Genomic DNA, 24341 nt, shown 5'->3' on the forward strand with positions numbered 1-24341 from the left:
AAAGAACAAAGATATAGAGATGCACACATTACCCGACTTTTAGAAATTATTAGTAAGTAAGTAAATACTTGTCACATGACATGTGTTCACATAAAGTACTCCCCTCCAATAAACGTGTCCGCGTTGAATCCACGGCCATGGCTGCCTCTGGGCATCAGCAATGACCGGACGAGGATGGCGGGGATGACTTGGTCATCGAGCGACGAGGATGACGCGGCCGCCAGCGACGATAGAGATAGAGAGATAGATAGAGAGAGTGGAGGTTGTGGCTGGAGATGGATAGAGAGAGGAAAGGTAGTGCCGTAGTGGCCTTATCCTCTTCTCCTTGTGGGTCTGAGCCCCGCTAGCCAAAAATATTTTCTCCTACCCGCCGGCTCGACCCGACTCGATTTTTATGGGGCCGGCTTTTTAAAATTGGCATATATAATAATATTATATGTGCCTTTCTTTAATAAACCAACATCTATAATATATTAAAAGTGTTCGTTTTTTTTTTAGAAAAAAGGACTTATAGCATTTGCGCCGGTTTTCTCTAAACCCTACATCTATAGTTGCTTAAAGGTGGCGGTTTTCTTTTTTCATCCTTTGAAGGTAGGAAAAGCACTGTATATGTTAGTTTTACCTATTCCGACACCTATAGTGTCGTATCCTTTGTGACTTTCTATAGTAATGATATCATTCTCAAGATGTTCCACTTATAAAAAAAACTTAATCGAGTCTATCGCCATGTCATTAGCCACTCCATATAAAACTTAATCGAGTCTATCGCTATAGCCACTCCATATAGTCCATGTGGCTAAAACCACTGCCGCATCATCATGTTTACCATAAAACCACCTATAAAACCACTGTATGAGGTTATTTAAACCGTTTTCTATATTTTAGGGAATAAAATATCCGGTTTCATACTGTAGGGTTTAAGTAAACCAACCTCAATACTTCAAAGGATGAAGTAGAATTTATCATATTTTTCTGTGTTTGTTCTTTTCTTTTCATCAAACAGAGCGGACATGTTGACATGGTACGCGGTGTCATCCACTAAAGAGAAAAGAAATTCAAGTTGCCGCCAAAAGAAACTAAGAAATGAACCTGAAAGTGAAAAAGGATGTGGAAACCAAACGAAACTAAACAAGGGAGCAAAGGACAGAATCGAGGAGCTGGAACTGAAATAACTGCTACTGAAAGAAAAAAAAAACACCAGAGTTATTTGACAACTGACAAAACACGATTACAATGAGGATGGTGATCGAAAACCACTTTCTTTAAGAGGATAGATTCCACTAAACTACAAGGACACAGCTAGCACGATTAAAGATAGATTGGGCGGAGCCCAGGATACAAGAACCAAATAATAGCATGGAAAAATCGATTTACTAAACTACATTAATGAAAAGGGCCACGGTTGCTCAAGTAGAACTGATCAGGCATATGATCACCAGCCCCAGCTAACAATTCTTCCAAGGAGCAAATCAGGTAGAAGCCGGCGGAGTTGGCGAGTCGGCAGGGCTAGCCTCGACCCGGACCCTGCTTTCGAGCAACCGCTGAGGAGGCATTGAGGGCATCTTGCTACGTTGCTCCATACCTATACAGAAAACGATGCACGCTTGGTCGCATTAACAGCGAACCAAAAGAAAGGAGACTACCTTCAAGATTAAAGTTTCCAAAAGAAAGAAAGAAAGAAAGAAAGAAAAAAAGGGAGGGGAAAAGGCGATAAAGATATCGATGCAAGGACCGAATGAATATACTCACGATCAATAAAGGGGGGGAGTAACATGTGGAAATAATTTTACGTGCGTACCTTCGCATGCGTCGACGACAACCTGGGCATTTATAAGATCCTGACCCTGGCAAATACTACTGGAATAGAAATCAGCCATATCCTATAGGGATAAACCGTTATCAAAGAATGACCGTTCATCCTTCAAGCCGCAGAGACACTCTAGATCATTTAAAATCGCCATGTCAATGACATGCACAGCAAAAATGCAACAATCGATGCTAGGCATTGTGTTTGGGAAGCAAGCATTCTCCATTTCGAAAGACATATCCATGCTGTGGCATAAAACTGTCTGCGCCACCACCACGTCTTCGGAGTGTGCGATAGCAAGCAAAATAATCCATATGCACATGAGGAGTGCAAGTGCCCCATTATATTAATACGGGATAATTAACACACGAGAAGTTATATGAGCAACGAGAATCTGAGGATATAGAGATATATAGATACATAATGAGGTGGAGGCGTGGAGCTAAGTGTGGCTATGTGAATTTCACTGGTCATTGAGGCATGCATGTGGTGCTTGGTTGTTGAAGGCATCAGGCAAGCATGCATTATATGGCAACAACTCAAAAAGCATGAAGTGTGAAGAGTAACAGCAACTTAGCATGCAGACCGGGTGCATTTTCAGGTGGTTTACACCGAAAATGGTTGCGTCGGCAGTGATCGCTCACCACTTTAGAACATGTAAACAGAAGTGTGATTAGTAGCAGCAACTTAGCATGCGGACCAGGTGCATTTTCAGGTGGTTTATACCGAAAATGGTTGCGTCTGCTGTGATCGATCACCACTTTAGAACATATAAACAGTGCCAGTTCGTACCTTTATTACTGTCGGATCTGATGCAGGCACTACCAAAGTGGTGCTAATGAGGACAGGAGGATTTGAGAACCGGCACCTACATATTTTGATTCCACAGAAAAAAAACAAAAAAGAGTCAGCTCGACTTAATCGAGCCGATTTTTCCATTAAAAAATGCACGAAATGACAATTAGTTATCGTAGCAAATCCAACAGAATCAATATGCTTATCACGGAACAAAATTGTAGTTATTGTCATCCATAAATTAACACACCACACAATTACAGAAACTACAAGTCACAAATTCCATCCATAAATTAACACACCACACAATTACAGAAACTACAAGTCATAAATTCCATCACGAATCACACAGCATGGCACCTTAAAAAAATTGAAAAATATGCATTATTTCTATTTTTTTAATTATATACTTGTTTTTAAAGAAGAATTGCGAAAATATGTCCGTACCGCCAGGTGGAAACGTGGGACAGAGTGTTTGGAGCGGCGTAAAAATGTGGGACCACCGCTTGGGTCCCGGGCTGGCTGTCTGTTCGGCACCGCATAGTTCCTTGGGCTGGCAATGTGACACCGGCCAAGATGCAAAGAAATACTATGTGCATGCATGAGGTATGCGTGAGATATATGCATGCATGTGTGAGGCTATGTCGCGCGCAGCCATCTCGCGGCACTACTCAGCCGGCTCGCGATGCCGCATGCGCGGCTGACCCGCGGGACTGCAGTGCCGCACGGCCAAGCCATGGACCAATGCAACACGGTACCGTTCGTCCACGACACCGGATTGTCCCAGCAGACGGTCCCGTACCTTCACATTGCGCCAAACAATCGTGTTATCATTTCGTGGCACACGTATATTTTTATAATTTTTTCCAAAGCATGTATATAACTGTAAAAATGCTAAAAATAAAATATATTTTTATTTTTGTTTCTAATACAAACTGAATCTGAATCTGCAAGACTACAACTCAACAGTGGAGCAATGGCCTGAGGTCACGACCCAAGATCATCCACTACTTTTAAGAAGCGTTTGTGCATACGGCCAATAACCCATTTACACGGGTGTTTTCAGACATGCATGTAGCTATGGTATGTAGATATCACATGATTTGTGTGGAATACCGACCATCCTTGGAAATTTCCACGGATGACTCTCTTAAGTACTTACCCGTGAAAATGAATTTTTAGTTTTTGATCTCTATAGGGAAAAAACTCAAAAAAAATCTCGTATTTTAGCAGACATCTCTCTTATGTCACAAGTCACATGATTTCACACACGAATAGGATTCGAACCTAAGTCCTATCATTTAGTGCATAGTCTCCTTACCATCTCACATATGAAGCACTTCTGACTATGAGTTGAATGCTATTCTTTTTTACTCCATCTCTCATAAAACTTGCAACATATATTTTACACTCTAAATAATATAAAATGAAAAAGTCATCAACTAAAAAGTTGTAAACCACGCCAAGCTCTACAACTTTAATATAAAGCATATCTCCATTCAAGCTCATTTGAAAAAAAAATAATTTTTTTATAAATATATATACCAGAGAGTTTCTAATGAATATTTGCTCCCCTAAGCAATCTCAATTGAAAAAAAAGTTCAAATATAAAGTTATAGATATCATTGAGCTCTACAATTTTAATATAGAATATGTCCCTATCCAGGGTCATTTAAAAAACTAAAAGAAACAAATTCAAAAATAGATCTGAGAACAAAAAACGAATAGAACATTTTAACTACAAAGTTATAAATCTCGTCAAGGGCTACAATTTCATATATAATATGTATCTGTCAGGGTTATGGATACCACATACCTAATAATAGTTGACTAAATCTCGGCAGGACCCACCACATACCATGTTTTATACGGAAACTGACCTTGGATATGGAGAGAGTTCCGGATAAGGAAAGACAACCAGAGTTCTACATGGAAACGACAAAGACTACTCGGATTGTATCCATATTGGTTTCCCTAGTTCTACTTGGACAAGGGGACACCTATGGGTATAAATACAAGACCCCCTAGGAGGAGAGGGGACACACCCACCATAGAATACACGGAACAATAGATCAAGACACAAGATCAACATACAAGCCAACATACGCCAAGACAAGGCGCCGGATATCGACTTCAGGGATAAGCATGGCTAGTCCCCTACGGTGTCTCCGGATACTGTCAGGAGAGACGAAAGCGCTATCTCTAATCTCGCCGGGCACGGATTCGAGGAGGAAGACTACCCTGTTGTCGATTACGAGTCAGACCTTCACACCGCCATGTCGACAACAGTTAGATAGGCTACCCCAAATATTGTACTGGTGTAATTATGGTGAATAAGAGCAATACCGGCTTTGGCCAACAGGATGTAGGGTTATTACCTAACAATTCAGGGGCCCGAACTTGTATAAAAATCATCGTCTCTGTCTCTTTTACCTCAGTCTCGCGTATATCCTAGTACCAACAATCCCCATACTATGCAAATACCGAAATCGCAACATCAAACGGCAACAGTATCCATCTGCGGTCGTTTACAGATAAAAGAAAAATAAATATGAGATAGAAAAACAAATACTTGAATCCGTAGATAGAAAAACAAATACTTGAATCCGTAAACGATCTCAAATAAACAAACTTTCATCTACAAAGTTGTAGATCAATTTTTTCATACAAAGTATGTCATCATCCGACTTCATTTAAAAGAGTTATGATTTTCTTTTATATTTAAGTACTACTACTGCTCTCATTTTTAAAGGCGGTTTTCATACGTAGAACCGCATGCAACAATTGAATATTTGAATACTAAATAATCTCAAATGAAAAAACTTTCTACAGCAAAGATGTAGATCTATTCTAGAGCTACAATTTTCATATAAAGTTCGTCTTCATCCATGTCACACCCCACCTTGACACCACCATATAGACAATGCAAATGAGGGTACGCCATTGGGGAATGGTGAACTGTCTCGTGCATAACCGTGATGCCGACATCAGTCCTAGGATACTATGCTTACCTGCAGTAACAAAATGAACCCAACGCCCCACCAAGGCTGCTTGTTGCCTGAACTCCGTCACCCGCCAGCATTCATGCCCGAGCTCAATAGCAGGATATATGCCCCGCGAGCCTCACCACCGCCGGATCCACTGCCTGTGAGCCTAGCTCTCCCCTGCTAGATCCACCACCTATGTGCCCCCCACCGCCGGATCCACCGTCCGAATGCCTGGACAAGCTCCTCCTGTGAATTTGCCACTCCCGAGCCTGCCAGCGGCGGATCCACCACCCCCGTATTGGCATGTTGCAGCCGTCGCTGTCACATATGCCATCGCCATCGCCATCGCCGCCGTGGCACCATTGCTGAGAGCACCGCGGTGGAGGTAGGAGGCTAGAGGGAATAGGGACGGAGAGAGAGAGAGGGGAGTGGTAAAGGTGAGAAGGAGGAGAGACTTGGGGAGAAGATAGATTTAGCTGGCTCTCGCATCTAGGAGACTGCGATTTAGTATCGTGTTTTTTTTTCTCATGTAGAGCGTTTTAGCGGCTGCCAATGAAAATCAAATTTTGCTGGCAGTTTGTGATCGGAAACCCCTTCAATGCATTTTCACAAGTACATGTTTTTAAATCCGATAGTAGAAATAAATGGGTGGTGTCCCCAAAAATGGTTTTCTAGCGGCGTGAGGCATGTCACAGAAGGGTAAATTTCACTTGACCACTGGTATTATGGTCTATTTGCATAAAACCACATGGTTTTTGGTATGTGGCACATAACCCTAGGCATTATGATAATAAAGTTTCAAGAAATCACACTATTGATCATTTTGACTTTGATCTACCTCACTTTTCAGTTTACAATCACATCTCGAATTTACGAATTCTTTATCCATTATACAAATGTTACATACATATAAATATAAATATGGTATTTTATAATTTTGATATAGGAGTACGTCAAATTGATTAACGGTTTTGTGAAATTTTATGACCACAATAACTAGGGTTATATGCCACATGTCGAGATCCATGTGGTTTTGTGTAACCTGAACTATAATAGGTGGGGTTTTATGAAATTTACTCTGATAAATTTATATAACATGCTAATGATGGAATTTGTTGGGCCCTTTAGTCACAAAAGCTAGCTTATTAGAATTAAAAAAAGAGTATATTATCCCTCCCTCGATGATGAGGTAAACTAGGTGTGTTGAAAGTTTTGGCTTGTTCGCTTGAGCTACATTGCAGCCAGTTGTGGCTGGCTGCAGTATGGTACAAGCCAATACAAATTTTACTGCATTTGATGTAGCTGGTGTGGCTGTATATATAGAAGCAGCCATATCCATCGAACACACCTGGAGAATACCACACTCATGGAGTCAAGTAGATCATCTTATGCACCAACCGTAGAAATTAGATTTTTCTCTTTTTATACCACTCGTGAATATGAGTCATCTATTGTAGTAGATGTAATGGACCAGATCTGTTACTACCGCTCATGTTAGATTGGGTAGTGATGTAGTAGAAGAGTGAAGTACATTGACGGTCCTATACTTGTACGTGTGTGTCATCTAGATTACTTGTACGGGTGTGTCATCTAGATTCCTAAACTCACAAAATGTATTTTTAGGTCTTTGGATTTATCTTAAGTGTGTCGTATAGGTCCAGACGGATTCTAAACCATTCCAATGCTCTGATGTGATATTCTATGGTGACGTCTGTGTGTTAGTGAGTGCCACCATGTCAATCACATATATGAAGAGTGGGATTGAGAATTTTCTAATCAAGGTATTACAGAAAGTTAAACTATCCAGACTGTATCCCTGGTATCATCCTTCAATACGTTTGCTACTTTGGGGATAGTAGATAATATAGTTATCATGCCGATGCATTCCCAAGGCAACATATAATGCTTTCGTTATTTTTTTTTAGTGGTTTATAGTAAGCTTTCCTGCAGTTGAGTAGTTAGGAAAAAATATCGGGCTCCTGAAAATCTGAATTTGAAATCACTGATGGAATCATTTTGTTCTATGACTTCTATCAGCTAGCCAAATTTTCTTCAGGATGTTGTCATACATGATTTTACCGCATCTTGTTATTTATGGTTCTCAATAGAAATGATTTTGACTTTCAGTAGTGTGTGATTTGGCCTTCAGGATCTTGTACATATAGTAATTTTGGATCAGCAATTCGTCCACTCTAACTTTATTTAATGTATGTATGGTGAAGGAAATATGCAGTTAGACCAGAAAAGTTCATGAAGCTGGAAGCAGTTTGTTTCTCGCTTTTCAAATGAAGCGGCTGGTTTATCATCATGAAGAGGAAAATACATTGCCTTTTGAGAATTATGTGTCATGAAGCTGGAAGAAAAAAAATGGTGTTCGTATTTAGTATTGTACCTGTTCTGTCCCTGAAAAATGAAGTGTTAAACGCATGTTAATTCTCACATCCTATACGGCTATATGTTGAGTTCTTATTTAGTATTGTACTTACCTATGAAATCCCTGGAAGATGTATTAATGAACACATGTTAATCCTGATATATCCTATGTGTGGATTTGTTTTAGGCCTATAGTTGTTAGATCCGATTATTTACCAATATTAGTGCTTGTGGTTTTGGTTTTGTTTGGCTTTGCTATTGTTATTTGGGCACACTCTTATGCGGGCTAACCCACGGTGACCGTGGTGCACACTGAATTCGGGGGAAGGAGGGGTGGCACTACTCTGCCTGTGCAACGGCAGACTATGGCCACGAGCACAAGATTATGCCAGCGGCTGTTCCTCCTGCTTCAACAACTTGTGATGGAACGAAATTATTGGACCTGCAAAGCTGGCATGCTTGGCCAATGATACGATCACGACGACTAAATTGCCCTTCCACTTAAGCAAATGACTGAGGACCAACAAAATCAACAGTGAGATCTATTCCTACTCAGCGGCGAAGGTATTGCGGTGGGGTTGCCAGAGTCGAGCCATCGTCCACGGGTTTATGCTCTGTCTTAATACCCTAAATATTTGAGCTCTAATTTTCCTAGTTCCTATAGAGAATGGAGCCAATCCACTGATAATACAATTCAGTCACGTATTATGTTCTTTGAAAAAAAAATCAGCCACTTATTAAAATCGAATCATCTAGCCAAGATGAACAAGAAGCCAGATGATTGCTTTTACATATATTGGCTCCTTATGTACTAGCTATAATAAAGGCATATACTTTTTTTTCGTGGACGTGGCTTATTGGCTTGTCTCCTCTTTCTCAAATCCTAGCTTAATTCGCCCTTGTTCCTACTAAAATATTGCCACCCCTAGTGGGAGGTATTGTAAAATGACTATAGAAAATTGACGTTCACAATTAACCGTCAGCTGACATGGCTAACTTATGCAACAAAATATTATAGCAGCAACAAGACAATATGATATGTATAACTTAGAATCATTACTTGAGATAACAAACCAAAAACCTACACCAAATGACAGCTTTGCATGCTAATCTTGATTGAGTTATCTAGTTTCTGAGAAATTGTCCATCCAACATGGTGTGTATGGAAATGACCTGTTTATATTTCCATTTCGAACGAAGTACTCACGATGTTTCGGGCGTAAATTTCCCAAATATTGGAGCTTTGTGCTATTCCAATGATATGCCAATCCTTTCGAGGAACCTAAAAAAACCATCTCTTTATATGGATGAAAGCCGAGGAAATCAAGACTGCCACTTTTATAGTTCTCAAAACATTCTTGAGTGTCTACAACACTATCATCGTCAAAATTCCATTTAAAATTATTTTCATCCAATGCTTCATCACTATCGTCGTCATCACTATCGTTTTGATAATCAGGATGAGAGGGATCATACTCCCAATCATATAAATTCCATTCACCAGGAAACTTTTGACAGTAAAGATGATAGTTAACATTCTGTAAAATCCATGGCCGGCGAGCTTGTTTTCCACAGTTCAAACGTAGCAACAAAGGCATAAGGTTGTTCTGGTGCTTCAGTAACCACTCAAAACGACCACATGATCCATTAAGGACCCAAATTGAAAGATTATGGTCAAATTCAAGTGACGCGAGGTACACCCCTTTCTCTGATTTTCCAATTAAAAAATTTGGTTTAAACTTCTTGTAGTAAACTGTGGGATGTTTAATTACTTGATATTTTCCATCAGACAGAGATATCCTGCAAAGAACAAAGATATAGAGATGCACACATTACCAGACATAAAAAAGATTTCAACTTGTAAGGATTTGAAATTTACAAAATTAGTAAACAAATAGTGTAAAGAGATCAAACCTCATTACATGGCATGTGTTCACATAAAGTACTCCCCTCCAATAAGCCTGTCCGCGTTGAATCCACGGCCATGGCTGCCTCTGTGCATCGGCATGTGTTCCTGTGGCATCCCCTTCTCTGGTGAAAGATCTCTCGTCCCATTGGCCTGTGGCCGAGGAGAAGACACGTAGGACGAGGGACGATGGTGGCCATTCCGATTCCTTCAAGACGGGATCCATCCGGTCGACATAGTCCGTCGTCCCACCGTATGGGATCTTGAACACCTCGTAGTGCGGTGATATGGTGGGGTCGAAGATGATGAATTCGTTATAAAACAATCCTTGAGGCACGGTGAAGTGGCGTGGCAATGGTGGCAAGCGCGCCCATCTCCGAGTGGCCGGGTTCACCACGACGCCGGGGAGCATGAGGAGGCCGTTGCAGTGGCCTGTTATGGCGTAGATGCTGCGGAGATCTTTTTTGACGGGCAAGAAGTCGAGCTTGCCGCCGATCGTCGACGGTGAGGTCAATGAGGTTGGGCGGGAGAAGAAGTCCGGAAATCTAAGGCCCCAGAAGTCGATGAAGATGACAGCGAGCGACAGCGGGAGGAGGTCTGCACGTAGCAGCCGACGGGAGTCAATGGTAGAACGCCAGTCCGTGCAAACGCACCGCGACGCCGCGAGGCTGCGCGGGGGCAGGCGGCGGAGGATCTCGGCGAGGATTTCCTCCGGTAGCAGCAGCACCACCTCGTCGGCCGGTTGATCCTCCTCCATCATCTCCACGTACGTATTGGTGGAACGGGTCGACGGACAGCAACTCCTTTTTTATTACATTACAATGATCGACTAGCTAGGCATGTAAAAATACAGGCTAACACATATATATGAGACTTCGATTCGGACTGGGATCATGCAGTACGTACGTGTACTACTACAACTCGCATCGTATAGAGGTATAACCCATACGTGTTCCACCGAACAAACAACCAAAAAGAAAACAAATACAGCAAAGATAATGCAATAGGGATATAAGTATAGTAGTACTTCGTCTATTGCACTTTTTTTTTCATCGATAACTGCTTTTCAGTTTACCATTTAGTACAAAGGGCTTATATACACAAAATCATGTATTCCACTGTCCAATTGGGTTTATATATACACCTATGCACATCCTAAATATAATATTGTATCCATGTTTTTTCCCCAAGTATGAATGATTTAGCATCTCCTCTGTCCAGGCTAATCTTCCAATTGCAGACAGGTGAGGCATGTTGTCACTGAAGAATAGTGCAAACTAAAAAATTTTTTTTTTCTAGGACACATATCCAGATGAACTCTTGTATATCTCATCGGCCTGCGCTACGGGGACGTAGATGACATCCTTCAAGGAGCTGTTAGTTCGTCCGTACAAAAGGTACACCAAGACGCCTATCAGCAGCCATATGCCTACTCTCATCCATGCCTCTCCACTGAACAAGACAATGCAAAATGAATTAATGTTCATGATGGATGGTAGAGAAAATGGTGAGATTAAAGGCATCTAGTGGTATGGAAAAAGAAAAAAAAATACTCCATACGTTTTATATTGTAAGTCACTTTGGGTTTCTACGTCAAACCTCTTCTAGTCCGATCAAGTTTACAGAAAAATATATCAATATCTCCAACAAAAAATAAATTTACTATAAAAATATAATATATTCAATATGGATTTATTGAAACTAAATTGGTGCTGCAGATGTTACTACATTTTTCTAGCACAAACCCGAAGTGGTTTATAATATGAGACGGAGGGAGTAATAATTTGGGTAAGTCAGACACGAACCCCAGATTTATCAACAGGTATGTGTTTACGAGGATAGACAAGACTGGCAGAAGTGGAACGAAAGGGCATGTAAATCCTGCACAAGAAGTGTGCTGTTTAGTCCGAATGTACTGGCAGAATAAAGCAGTGTTTTATCCTTCCTAAAAAGAGAGAACAGTTTGCTATGTACCTCCAGATTGGCCGAAAGAATGCCTGCCATCATCTTGGTCGATCCAGCAGAGGAGGCCAAGACCGGCTACAAGCAACAGAGCGCCAACGATGCAGCCAATACACATAGGAAGACTGGCATCAACAACAGATAGAGGTTATTCTCGAAACAGGAAGGAACCTGGCTATCACTACATACTGTTTTTGTGCATCATTGACACTTACAAAGGCAGCCATGTGGCAGAAGCTGCGGATGTGAGAACCATAACTCCAACACAAACAGATCCTATGCTGAAAGCGGCCACCTTCCGACGCTTCATCTCGTCCATCTTTCCTGCAGAGTTTATCAGAAGATTTCTTGTTGGATAACTGAAGTAAATAAAATACAGCAGTTATAAGAAAAATGGGAATGCAATTTACTTGTTATTTTCTTCTCAATGAGAGGATCCTCCATAGATTCTGCGAGAATCACATCCTTTGTTTCAGATGTTTTGCATCTCTCATCTCCAAGAATACCGCTAACCCTTTCCTCATCATATTCTTGGCTCAAACAGAATGTTTCTTGCAGAGATGAAGGCAGAGGAACCTCATCCGGAGGAATATATCTGAGTATTAAGATCGAGACAGCGACTATGGTGAATGCAAGGAGTGTGCCTACACTGACCTGCAACAAATGAGTATTTAATTTTATCTCCACCTTACAATCTCTGTAATGCTTAATGGCAAGTATGGTCTTATAGAATGCACCTCTCATTGCAAAAGACCATCAGTATATCCAAAGATAACAGCCGGGTAAGTTCCTTACCATTCCTGCCAGCTGGGAAACATCCATGAAAAAAGCCAGAGCTGCTGCACAGAGACCAGTCACGACTGTGCTCTTTACAGGAACTTGTGTCCTCTTGTTAACATCGGCGAAGAAAGATGGCAGCAGCCCGTCTCGTGCCATCGCCATTAGTATTCTAGGCTGCATGAAATGGCAACTAAAATCTTTAAAATGTATTTTAAAAAACAAGGTAATGCATCCCCAAGTTCTCAGTTTCACATAATAATGTGCAAGGAAAGAGTGGGCGGGTGGGTGTCTGTTTCTAAGTTTATGTTTTTGTGTTCTCATTTGAGTTTGTCTGTGTAGGCATGGGATCAGTTTTACGTACAAGGCAATCAGGGATAGCTCAAATGTAACAAGTACTGGTATACATGCCACATCATCAATCTAGTGTTGATGTGTGTGCTACAAATTTCATTTATGTTGATATGGTATTAGTTCAATATACATTTGCAGGTACTATAGTTTATTTTGTCAAAACAGAGCCTATCGGCAAAATTGCAAGGAGAGAAACAACATTAATCATTATATGAATAGTTTAATTAAAATTCAAAAATCAGAATGCAAGTGAAAAGTGCAATCAACTGCTCGCTAATGTACTGCAGAATAATTGACCTTATGGACCAAGCAGTTTGATTCAGATTCAGAAATCAGAATACAAGTGAGAAGTACAACAAAAAAATAACTTTTTTTCCACAAGGATTATAGATTCAGCATTGGCTAGTTAGAAGACCACTCTCACTAATGTAATGCGGAATAATTGACTGTGATATTAGAACGCAAATTCCTTATGGACCAAGCATATAGTAGACGACTAGAATCAACTCTATGTGCTCACTGTCTTGTTTAAAGATTGGGAATTATTAGGATTTTTTTTTTATATCGAGGGATGTGTTTGTATACCTGCGGAAGAAGTGACCCCAACAAAGTTGAACAAAGTGCAAGAACAGCACCACTTGTCACAATATACCTAAAACAAAACAGCATAGTGACAGACTAAATAAGCACGTTGCAAGACCATTATAGATAATTGGATATATGGGAATAAACAAAAGGAGAGCGAGTCCTTACATGGCCCACTGCATTCCATGTTTCGCAAAGACAGATGAAATGGGCGTATCTGGGTCCATAGCGAAATATGGTACCAGCCCAACAATAACAACAGAAACCATCATGTACAAGCAACAGCAGATAGACAATGCTGCTCCTATTCCCAGTGGTAGATCTCTCTGTGGATTCTTCACCTATAAGGGTTGAAAGAGGGAAAAATCAGCATCTCCATACAGGAAGTGGACGACATGGTTAGTTAGGATCATCTTAACCTCCTCAGCAGTACTAGCAACTGTATCAAAGCCAATATATGCAAAGAAAACAGTTGCTGATCCAGCAAGCATTCCATTTATCCCATGTGGAAAATATCTGAAATGTTCAAATGGTAAGTGCATCAGTAATTACTCTCAAAATACAATCAACTGTTTTTTTTTTTTTTGCATTACCCATCAGTAACTTTATAGCCAACCCATCCTATCTGGAAGCCGATATAACTACCAGCTACAATAACAAATATCATCACACAAGCATTCAGAACTGTTATAAGCTCTTGTACAGCTGAACTCTGCAACAGATTCAAATAGAATAATTAGTAACAGTCCTATAATCCTAGTTTGCAGATGAAAGAATAGGAAACTTACAAATCGACCAATGTAACAACCTCTTTTATCCCAACACATAGCAAAATAGTAACAACAAAAACGAGGGCAGCGGCACAGGGATCAACAATGACATCAAACCATGGAAGCTGGTGGCGTGATAAAATCCATGGAAGACTGTCTGGTCCTCCAAAGAACAAGGCCTGAAAGACGAGCGAAACTTATGAAAATAGAATATATGAGACATGTAGTTCGAATATTGATCAAATGCCATAGAACTAGATGAAGGAAAAACGACACTTACAAGATTGGGGGATATGCCACGGGCAACAGCAGATCCACCAATAGTATATTCCAGCACTAAAGCCCAACCAATCAACCAGGCAACACTAGAAAAATAAAAATGAGTCATGTGAGAAACTCTAGTCATCTGTTTACAGTATCTTAGATTGTTAATCCTCCTTTATGACAATAGATTTGACAATATCACAGACTATCAAAGGTGCAATATTTCTTCCATGAAGAGTGTGTATTCCATTATGGTGTAAGTAATTTACCCTTCACCAACGCAGATGTATGAATAATGGTAGGCGCTTCCAGCAGATGGGCACCGACTAGCAAGCTCGGCATAACAGAAGGCTGAGAGCGCGGAAGCTATTCCAGCTATCAGAAATGAAATTGTCAATGCTGGACCAGCATGCTCCCTAGCAACTGTTCCGACAAGAACATATACCCCAGCTCCAATTGTTGAACCGACACCTGGTAGATAACACAAACACTCACTAAAACAATTCATGTAACATGGACAGTTCACGTAAACAAATACTCCCTCCGTCCCAAAATATAACAACTTCTAGCCGCTAGAATTTGTCCTAAAATATAACAACTTCTACACCAATATTCTCTTCTCAACCAATCACAACCATCCACTATTCGATTTTCCTACCTACATCCACTTCTCATCCAATCACAACTCTCCCCTATTTAATTCTACTTACTTTCTTAATAACCGTGTCTAACTCTAAAAATGCTTATATTTTGGGACAAAGGGAGTATTTCTCTACACCTAGGTAGAATTACAATCATTCACCTTGCATCAACTTATGAACTAGATTAATTTACTGCGTAGAACTTATGAGCTCGATTAATTTACTGTGTAGAAAGAAGTTCACTACAGTGTAATTAGTTAATGCCTCCCACAAAAACAAGTGTTTATTTATTACAGAGCTAAAGTTTTTTTTGTTTGAGGGAATTTACAGGTCTAAAGTTGGAGGATCATTTTCCATTTTTGAAAGTCAAAGATCATGAGAGATACACCATAACACCAACAGAGACTTGGAGATAGACAACTAACAAGTAGAAGAAGTTGGAGATAGACAACTAAAAAGTAGTAGAAGCACAGCAGCTAGAAATAGCGTTATACTAGTATACTACCACAGTACCACACACACTTACTCCTATACACTTAATGAATTTCTGTCACAAACTAATGCAAAGCATTCAGATATATGTAATAAACAACTGGAGAACTATTAAAAAATGGATTCCCCAATGTATGATGCTAGTCATTCCAACTCCATGAATGAAAGAATGAAACTTCTAAAGAAAGAACAAATATAAATTTGCCAGCTGAATCTTCAAACTTTTAAATAGGCCAACCAACTAAACATTGAAACCACAATAAACATCTAATAATTTTCTGGTTCCAAAAGGCTGTACATTCATAAACATTTCACAATGAATATATGCATAAACTAATTTCAACACAAGTAATCAAAATTTCAAAAAAAAAAGAAAAGAAAAGAAAAAACACGTCATACAAAAGAAAAAAGAAAGCCAACAAATCATTTCTCTCATTAAAAAACATAAGAATCAGGAATTCGATGAACATACCGATCGCGACCAGCGCCGGGATGTTAAGCTCCTTGGCGAGCTGGGGTTGCCCTTCCCCCTCGGCGGCGCGGACCCGGTCGGAGTCCACCTGCTTCCGCCGCATCAGGCTCGGGAACCCGCCTCCCCATCCCCTCCTCCTCCTCCTCCTGCCAACCTCGCCGCCGCCATCCAATGCCATCACGATCGCCCAAGAACCACCAAGATTCCCGCGGGCGGTCGCGCGCGCAACAAAGAAACGCGGGATTCGGATTCGGTCAGAGAAGAACACGGATATCGAGGCTTGGAGATTGAGGAAGGAGGGGAAGAAAGCGAGGGGGGGGGGGAGTTTAGCCGCCGAGGCTGGGAGAGCTCGACTGCTTCCTCCGCCCTCGCTCTCTTGGTTTCTTCTCCTCTCTCTCGCTCGCCTTCTCGTTGGAATCTTCTTCCGCTGTGGGGGGAGGCGAGGAGGAGAGCGAGGGGGAGGAGAATCTTATAGCGATCCACGTGGAGGGTTTCACTTTTTACCATGGTATAAAGATAGCCGAGTTAAATTAAAAAGAAGAAAGAGGAGGAGAAAACAACTTGGGAACAGGAATATTTTCCTTTGTTGCTACATGTACGCTCGATACAACGAAAGCTTTGAGATTCAGTTGCCTTATTCAACTGATTCCCGAGATTCTCGTTTACAATTTTAGTAAACAAACAAGTACATGATGAGGGTATAAACGGGTTTATGTCCACGTCTTTTTTTAAAAGAAAAACACACTGTAGCATGGCTAAGGGCCTGTTTATTTCTGCATGTTTTTCATAGAATATTCAGCCATGCAAAACGATAAAGTTCATTAGAGCATAATTAATTAATTATTAACTACTATAAAATTAAAAATAGATTTTATTTCACTTTAGAAAAATATATAGAAATTTGTTGCACGAAATATATTGTGTAGTAGTTCGTAAAGTATGATAACGGAAATGAAGTTGTTATTTGGAGATGCAGAAAAGAACTCAGCCTAAATAAACAAGTAATGCAATTAATCGATCATCTAAACAAATCAGTGAGTCATTTTCTCATAGCTTACCTGAACATAAACTCAATCAGCATGCCATGTTTACCTCATTCCTTAACACAGTACCATTTAATTGTATAGAGTAGGTGTAGTATGCCATTACACGAGAATACGAGGCAAATAAAAATATCTTTATTCTTTTCCAATACACAGACAAGGATTCATTCTAAAATTCTTTTTTTCTTCATTCTAAAAAAAAAATACACAGACAAGGCTGTGGTCCTGTGGAGTGGGTCTTTGACGACAAGAGTTCGTAATCACACGTTCTCCACGCGCAGGAATGTCATAAGCTGGTTTATATACTGATTAATACTATCATCTCACCAAACCATTATTTTGTTCTGTCCCTCTCTATCTCCTTTAATCTATGCCGTGGTGAGTAGTTCGTAGTACCTGACGCAGGCGGCAGCACAAGATGCAGCAGAGGCGTTAGGCAATGAGAAATCCGGACACTAAGACGGAAGTGATGGAATAGAAATTTGAAATTATCCGTATTAGAATGGGGAGAAACTCATGCGATAGAGACGTGCGTTGGCGAGAAACACTCAAGAGTCTTCCGGATAGCCTTGTGAAAAGGTGGTAGGTTAGCCGGTCTAGGTTCGAAATCTCACCCCTTCTAATTACTCCCTCCGTCTCAGAATATAACAACATAGAACTGAATGTGACGTTTCCTAGTACTACATGTCCATATCCAGATTTATAGTAAACATCTCATCCAATCATTTTTTTTTAGTATTCACGTTTTTTTTTCGTGCGTTGGCCAATAATTGGAGGCCTCCAGTGGAGGGTGTGGGGTCGAGAGACGAGAAGAGGATCCACTGGAGATGGGAGGGTTTTGTCTGCACTCTGCAGGCAGACCCAGGGGAGGAGGCTGGTGGGAGGAAGAAGAGACGGCCAAGACACAGATCCACAAGAGATGGGTCGAATCGAATCGATTCGTGCAGCGTGCGCGTCCGATTATTATTCCATCTCCATACGCACGGCTCGTCAGCTGATTGATAACATCGGAATCCAAATGATACTGTATTATGCTACAAGCAGCACTAGTTCTTGTTTAACAGCTTTCAGATTTTTATGAAGGGACCAAACATTCGTACCAGCAAACATTCTGCATCAGTAGCCTCGTCCAGATGCGTGAGAATTGTGGACGACGTTTGTGCGGCTGGACGACGAACACGACTTCACATAAATGTTTTTCCTATATGAGAAAAAGCAAACACTCGTATTACTCCGTAGTTGATTAAGCAACTGTGGTCCTAATTTAGAAAAGAAAACCGTGGTCCTCGTTCTTTACCCCTGTCATAGAATGGAAACGATGGGCACGCATGCCTTCAGAAAAATTGAAAAGGAGAAAAGAATCGCCTGGGATGCCTTGCAGAAGAGCAGACGCAAGGAACTGAGGGGTAAAAGAAACTAAAACAATAGGAAGAGAATTGTAGTTGCATGATTCTTTCAAGCCCACATCCTATCGACATCATACTCCCTTGGCTTCTTGCTGCCCTTACCTCATATCGACATCGAAGTCAACACGGAGATCCCAAGCATTACATTTCCTGCCATGTGTTCCTCTTAGCCATAAGATGAGCTACCACTGTAATCCTAATACCGATCCAACGTTCCAACAGGATTGATTTATCAATTATGATGGATCGAATAGACTGCATTTACACAAGTTCGAGCCCTCTGGTAAGTCGATCAACTCTAGGCAACTAGCTAACTACCGATCCATGGCCCGTTACGAACTAAGCTAAATCTACCATTAGTTAACTTGAGATCGCTAACTAACTACAGTCACCAAGAAGCATGAACCGTGGAAACAATAGTGGAAATAATAGAAATGCTAACCCTACTGCTAACTAGCTTTCTTACTGCCTCCTACTTCTACAGAGCGTGCACAGCCTCTTAGCATGCCAAGATCAATACCACCTGAACAGCCCGGTATCAGCTTCCTGTGCTGTTTCTTCGGATGAATTTGAGGAACTCTCGATGAGCTCGTCCTCCGAGGCGTCATCTTGCTGCTCTACTCGTAGCCGGTGAGCATTATCAGCAACCCATCTAGCAAACTCTGGGGTTGCCGTGCACTCCATAAGTGCCTTTCTGGTGGATTTCTGGGTGAAGTCATCCCATTCTTCCTTTGAATATTTCCTTGGTTGGATATTGTGGAAGGTGGAGTAGTGGTCTTCATCTTGATTATCGGGTACCACCCTCTTTGTAAGTGTTGGAGACACCAGTCCTGCAAAAACCAGTAGAAAGCCAATTTCAAATGCTACAAATACGATGCTTTTAAAGATACTCAAGTTAATCATGCTTAAAAAAGCACCATTCTAGTACAACACACAGACAAAAATTAAAACAGCACTTCAAAAGTTCAAATGTGTTAATATTCTTACTGACAGTTCACTATAGGGGGTACAGACCAGCCCCAAAAAATCATTTCCAGGAAGGCATACAACAGTAGCAGTTATGTTACCTCCATTGGCTAAATTGCTCCAGCCATACTGTGTGGCTGAACTGTTTGATGTGGTTCTTCCAATATCCCTCTTGGATGGGCTTAAGAATTGGATTTGGCGAGGGTTAGGTGATCCTTTATTATACATTGGCTGAGTAGAAGCCTTTGATTGCTTTTGCTTCCTGCAGCAGAATCAGCATGTTGAGGACTTCAATGACAGTGAACGTGCACACAGACCAGAGATAGCTGAAGGGACTCACAGTGTCATTGACTTTGGAGCTCTATATGCTGTGAACACAGAACAAATCCACCAACTAGCGGCCAGCGCAAATAACGCTAGAAGAGGATCAAGTGTGCTCTGCAAAATAAATACATACCAGACATGTTCTTAGGGAACTAAACAAGATAATAAAATCTGGCAGATTTAGTAACCACGGCTCAGAAACCAAGAAAATGCCAAAGATATGTAAAAATAAACCACACCTGCATAACAAAGCATATAGCAACAACACGCATAGCCCACTTCACAAACTGTGCTATCCCAGCATCAACACTACCATCTTTTGAAAGGATGAATCTTCTGACCATCCAATAACCAAAACCAGCGCCAGTCAAGACAATTGCTACCAGCAGGAAGATTGATACCTGTAATCCAGTTTTAACTCATTACATTAGGTGGCACAATGTAAACAAACACGCATGTAACATAATAGATTCCATTGTTCATGCAACAAGAAGCGAGGGATCACAAAATTATGTGTTAACTACTGAAAATAGATATTCAATTATATTGTGCATAATGGTATCACATGCATATGCTAAATAAGTAAACAAGCAGGCCTACCATGCATAGATGAAAATAAAGATATACAATTCCATATGTAGACAAAAAATAATAATTGTAATTTATATTATGCTTTTGCACATATAGTAGCTTTTTTAGCATCAAAACATCAATAACAAGGAGAAAAAATCCCAGAGTCCGAAATTGGACTCCACCTGTGGTGGATTCCAGGTAGTATTTCGCACGTCCAATTTTTTTAAAAAACGAATTGGACATGGAAATCCGAGACAGAACCTGACACGTGTCAGTGTCCAGATAACACTGAATCTGAGCAGTAGAACTTGAAATCAGCGTCTTTTCACAAAATATAAGCCCTGCCCTGTAAATCAAATTACTGATGTTCCAACCCAACATTAATAACTATGCTACCGTATGATTTCCTACCCTAGAAAAATCACGCATTATTATTGATTACTTTTATAGTTTGTAGTCATCTCATGTTAGTCCCAACACTTACTATTGAATCATTCAATAGGGCACTGTTTGAATCAAATCTTAGGGGACAATTTAGAGAGAGGTTTCAAGTCAATTTACTACTGGAGAAAATAAGGATAAAGTATGAACACCAAAATGAACAGTAAAACACAAAATAAACTTTACTGGTAGTTACAATTCAGCTTAGACAGGACAAAAGTAAAATAAAGAACCAAGAGCACTTTACTTTAGCTTTAATACAAATGCATTATTATTTCTATAATTCATTTTTCAAATTCATATTTTTCTGAAGTGGTTTATTAGTCATTACAACTTAACAACAGATGATGTGCTTTGTGCCCTATGGAACAGAAATTATAAGCAAGCAGATAGCAAGCAAATATACTATGTCAAGTAATAAACGGATCAGTTAATTGATATCATTGACACATTCAAGAGGAATGACTTACAGGGTTGTGCATCTCTTCACTCAAACCAAAATTTTCCAGAATAGAAGCAACCAATGTGGAGAAATAATGTACAGCATAGGAGCCAACCCCTACCTGAACATCAGAATAGTAATGATAAACATGTAAGAAGAATTAATTGCAATTTCCTGAAGAGTATATCAATAAAATTAATACCAGGAAGTTGTGGGCATAGGTAACTTACCACAGATCCATAAATTGTGAGGTAAAATAAACTTTTCCTGCCCATTGGTAACAATTTCATCCCCTATAACGAAAAATAGGTCAGACCATCAATCAATTTTTTTTTCGCCAGGACAGACCATCAATCAATTTGATAGAACACATTTTTCCATAAGCAAAATAAAATACTTGTTAAAATTGAGTCACTAATCGTTCCTTATCAAAAGAAAATGTTATTACTTCTTGGTCTTGTCACACAATTTAGAGTTGCTTCATGCTCTATTTTACAGGAAACTAAGAGAAAAATAAAACTATCTTCGCTAATTAGAGCAAGAGATCTAAGTTTAGACTTGAAAATATTATGAATAAACTCAAGAGTGAGGTGTTTTAGCGAAATGCAGTAAGTTAACAATGTATATTACTCCTTAATAATAAACTTGGTGGAAGTGCCCCAATAACAAAATGCAGCCAGTTAACTTAACAATGTTGTATTTTCATGTCTTTCAATATGAGTCTTTATTGAACAGTAAGTTGGTGTTCCCTTAGCAAGCACCTAGCCTGTCTAGGAACTATTTAGGTGGTTGCTGCTGGCCAGCCACAATACGAAGTGTCTATACCAACAATGATAAAAAGAAACATACAAAATTATTTGATTGAGAATACCTGGAAAAGGACAATCAGAACAACAAGCAGGACCCCAAGAGCCATAGAACTGCTATAGTAAAAAGGCGCGCATTTGCTAACAATGGGTGATAGGAATAGCAGAATAAATCCAATACCGAGGCAAGCTAGACGCCATTTCTGAAACTCTGCATAAATACACAGAACAAGAACAGTAATTATAGGGAAGGAATGGACATAGATGCTCTTGATTGTATGACTGGTAGAACAAATATTAGGTTCATGAATAATACACACCTTCTTGAATGGAAATACTGAACCTAGTAGATGTCTTATCAGCCACTTTAACATCAACATATTTGTTTCCATAGGGAGACTTTACAGCATTCCACATGCCATTTTGCAAATTTTGCCATTCACCTGTCTCACATTGGCATAATCCCATAGAAGCATTCCTGCAAAGGAAAATTGACTCATTTCTTTCCCGAAGCATGTGTATATTTACACTTTGGACAGTATGACTTACCCATGAAAGCAAATTTCTATTTTCCAATGGAACTTTTCAGGCATTGATTGGGAAACATTTATTTTGACTCGTATTTGATTTGCATAGCTTCCAATATGTAACTTCGGTATTCCAGACAAGCGAACTCGCTCGCAAAACTGTCCACCCAGGGATGAAGGAACAAAAGTCACCTCTGGATTTTCCAGACTAACATCTGCGGAAGTAATCAATTAGACCAGCATGTTAGGTAGAAGACATTGGAACACAAAAAAATAATAATAATAATAGGACATTGGAACCATATAGGCAAACCTACAAGGGGATTATCATACAAAAATCCAAGTGTTGTGCTAAAAGGAACATGTAAGTAAAAGGGCTATACATGAAAAGAAGCTCATACCAAACACACAGGTGAATCGGAACAAAGTGGGTACGGTCTAGCTATTAAGAGATGTTATTCAGGTAAAAATCATCCATCTGTATACTTCAAAACGACAATACTTATCCTTCAGCCAAGGCCGAAACCACTGAATACAAAACAAATTTTGAGACATTATCAAAAATGCATTGGTTCTGAAGTAAAAGGAGAGGCATGTTACTGCAGATTTATTCGCGACAAAAGAGTTGCAACTTTCCAATCACCCCTCCACAAACCAACTCCAAAACCCTATTCTATAACTAAGCCCCATGAAAACCTAAAATATGAAGCAGCTACCAGACGCATCTTACAGCGAAAACCCCAAACCACCCCAAAGGCCCCTAAACCCTAGATAGAACGGCACTACGATCCCCGTGCAAACGCAGCAGCAGTCCCAAATCCGGCCCATGGTGCACCAAACAGCGGGCACGATTATACCTTTGATGGACCGCCCCACGGCGGCGGAATCGAAGGCCGCGGTGTCATCGCCGGTGGAGATGATGAGGAGCGCGGCGAGCGAGGCTAGGAGCAGGAGCGGGGGAGCCGTGCGCCGGTACGACGAATGGGAGGTGGAGGTGGCGGCGGCGGCGGCGGCGGCGGTCGAGGGCGCGCTACCGGCGGAGGAGCCGGTGGTCTCCGCCGACGACGAGGAGACTTCGGCGGCGGGGGCCATCTCGCGCGGGCGGCGGCGACGCTGCAAATTCAAGCGACTCTTCTTCTTCTTCTTTTTTTTGTTTTATTGCTATTATTATCTGATGAAGAAAGCGAGGGGAAAAGGAGATTGGTTTTTATGGCGAAACAGCTGATTGTCTTCGATGGTAAGCTACGGCTATTGTCACTGACAGGTGGGCCTGTTTTTTGACTCGGCGCTTCTTAGGCTTATTTTATTGCGAGGAAATTCCTGATGAGTTTGTGAGGGAGACTCCTCCGTTGACCGTCAAGACCTCCGAGCAAAGAGGCTGACACGCGGGCCCATGCCCGCTAATCCGCCATGGCTACCGCAATAGTCGGTTAGCGCGTACTTGGTTTCGGTGAGTAACTAGGGGTGTGTTTGGATAATGGGAAATGGGGAGGGGGATTAGGATTGGGAAATCAATGAAGGGTTAGGATTAAATGGAACTGGAAGAATGAATGGTTAGGATTTAAAGATGCATTTTTGTGGGTGGGAAATCATTTCCCTATCCCATTAGCCAAACACTCCGCTAAATT

General features: G+C 40.7%; 2 protein-coding genes across 2 annotated transcripts; both read right to left on the reverse strand.

Annotated features, from left to right (window-relative positions):
• Window positions 1–9083: 9083 nt before the first annotated feature.
• On the reverse strand, window positions 9084–10766 carry LOC127766354 (uncharacterized). Its single transcript, XM_052291420.1, has 2 exons — window positions 9877–10766; window positions 9084–9762 (listed from the first exon to the last, which is right to left on the reverse strand). The coding sequence occupies exons 1-2, from the start codon at window positions 10626–10628 to the stop codon at window positions 9084–9086; spliced, it is 1431 nt and encodes a 476-aa protein (XP_052147380.1). The 5' UTR covers window positions 10629–10766.
• Window positions 10767–10960: 194 nt separating this feature from the next.
• Window positions 10961–23891, reverse strand: LOC127766355 (uncharacterized). The gene is made up of 24 exons (XM_052291422.1): window positions 23571–23891; window positions 22736–22928; window positions 22507–22664; window positions 22252–22397; window positions 21611–21673; window positions 21409–21501; window positions 20164–20325; window positions 19941–20038; window positions 19702–19862; window positions 19153–19464; window positions 16186–16653; window positions 14850–15051; window positions 14597–14681; window positions 14355–14495; window positions 14140–14258; window positions 13966–14062; window positions 13715–13887; window positions 13547–13613; window positions 12626–12784; window positions 12241–12484; window positions 12046–12154; window positions 11843–11955; window positions 11674–11749; window positions 10961–11320 (listed from the first exon to the last, which is right to left on the reverse strand). Exons 1-24 carry the CDS (start codon window positions 23803–23805, stop codon window positions 11164–11166), a joined length of 3831 nt encoding a protein of 1276 aa, XP_052147382.1. The 5' UTR covers window positions 23806–23891; the 3' UTR covers window positions 10961–11163.
• Between the last annotated feature and the right edge of the window lie 450 nt (window positions 23892–24341).

Source organism: Oryza glaberrima, chromosome 3 (assembly GCF_000147395.1).
Source record: "Oryza glaberrima chromosome 3, OglaRS2, whole genome shotgun sequence".
Taxonomy (NCBI): Eukaryota; Viridiplantae; Streptophyta; class Magnoliopsida; order Poales; family Poaceae; genus Oryza; species Oryza glaberrima.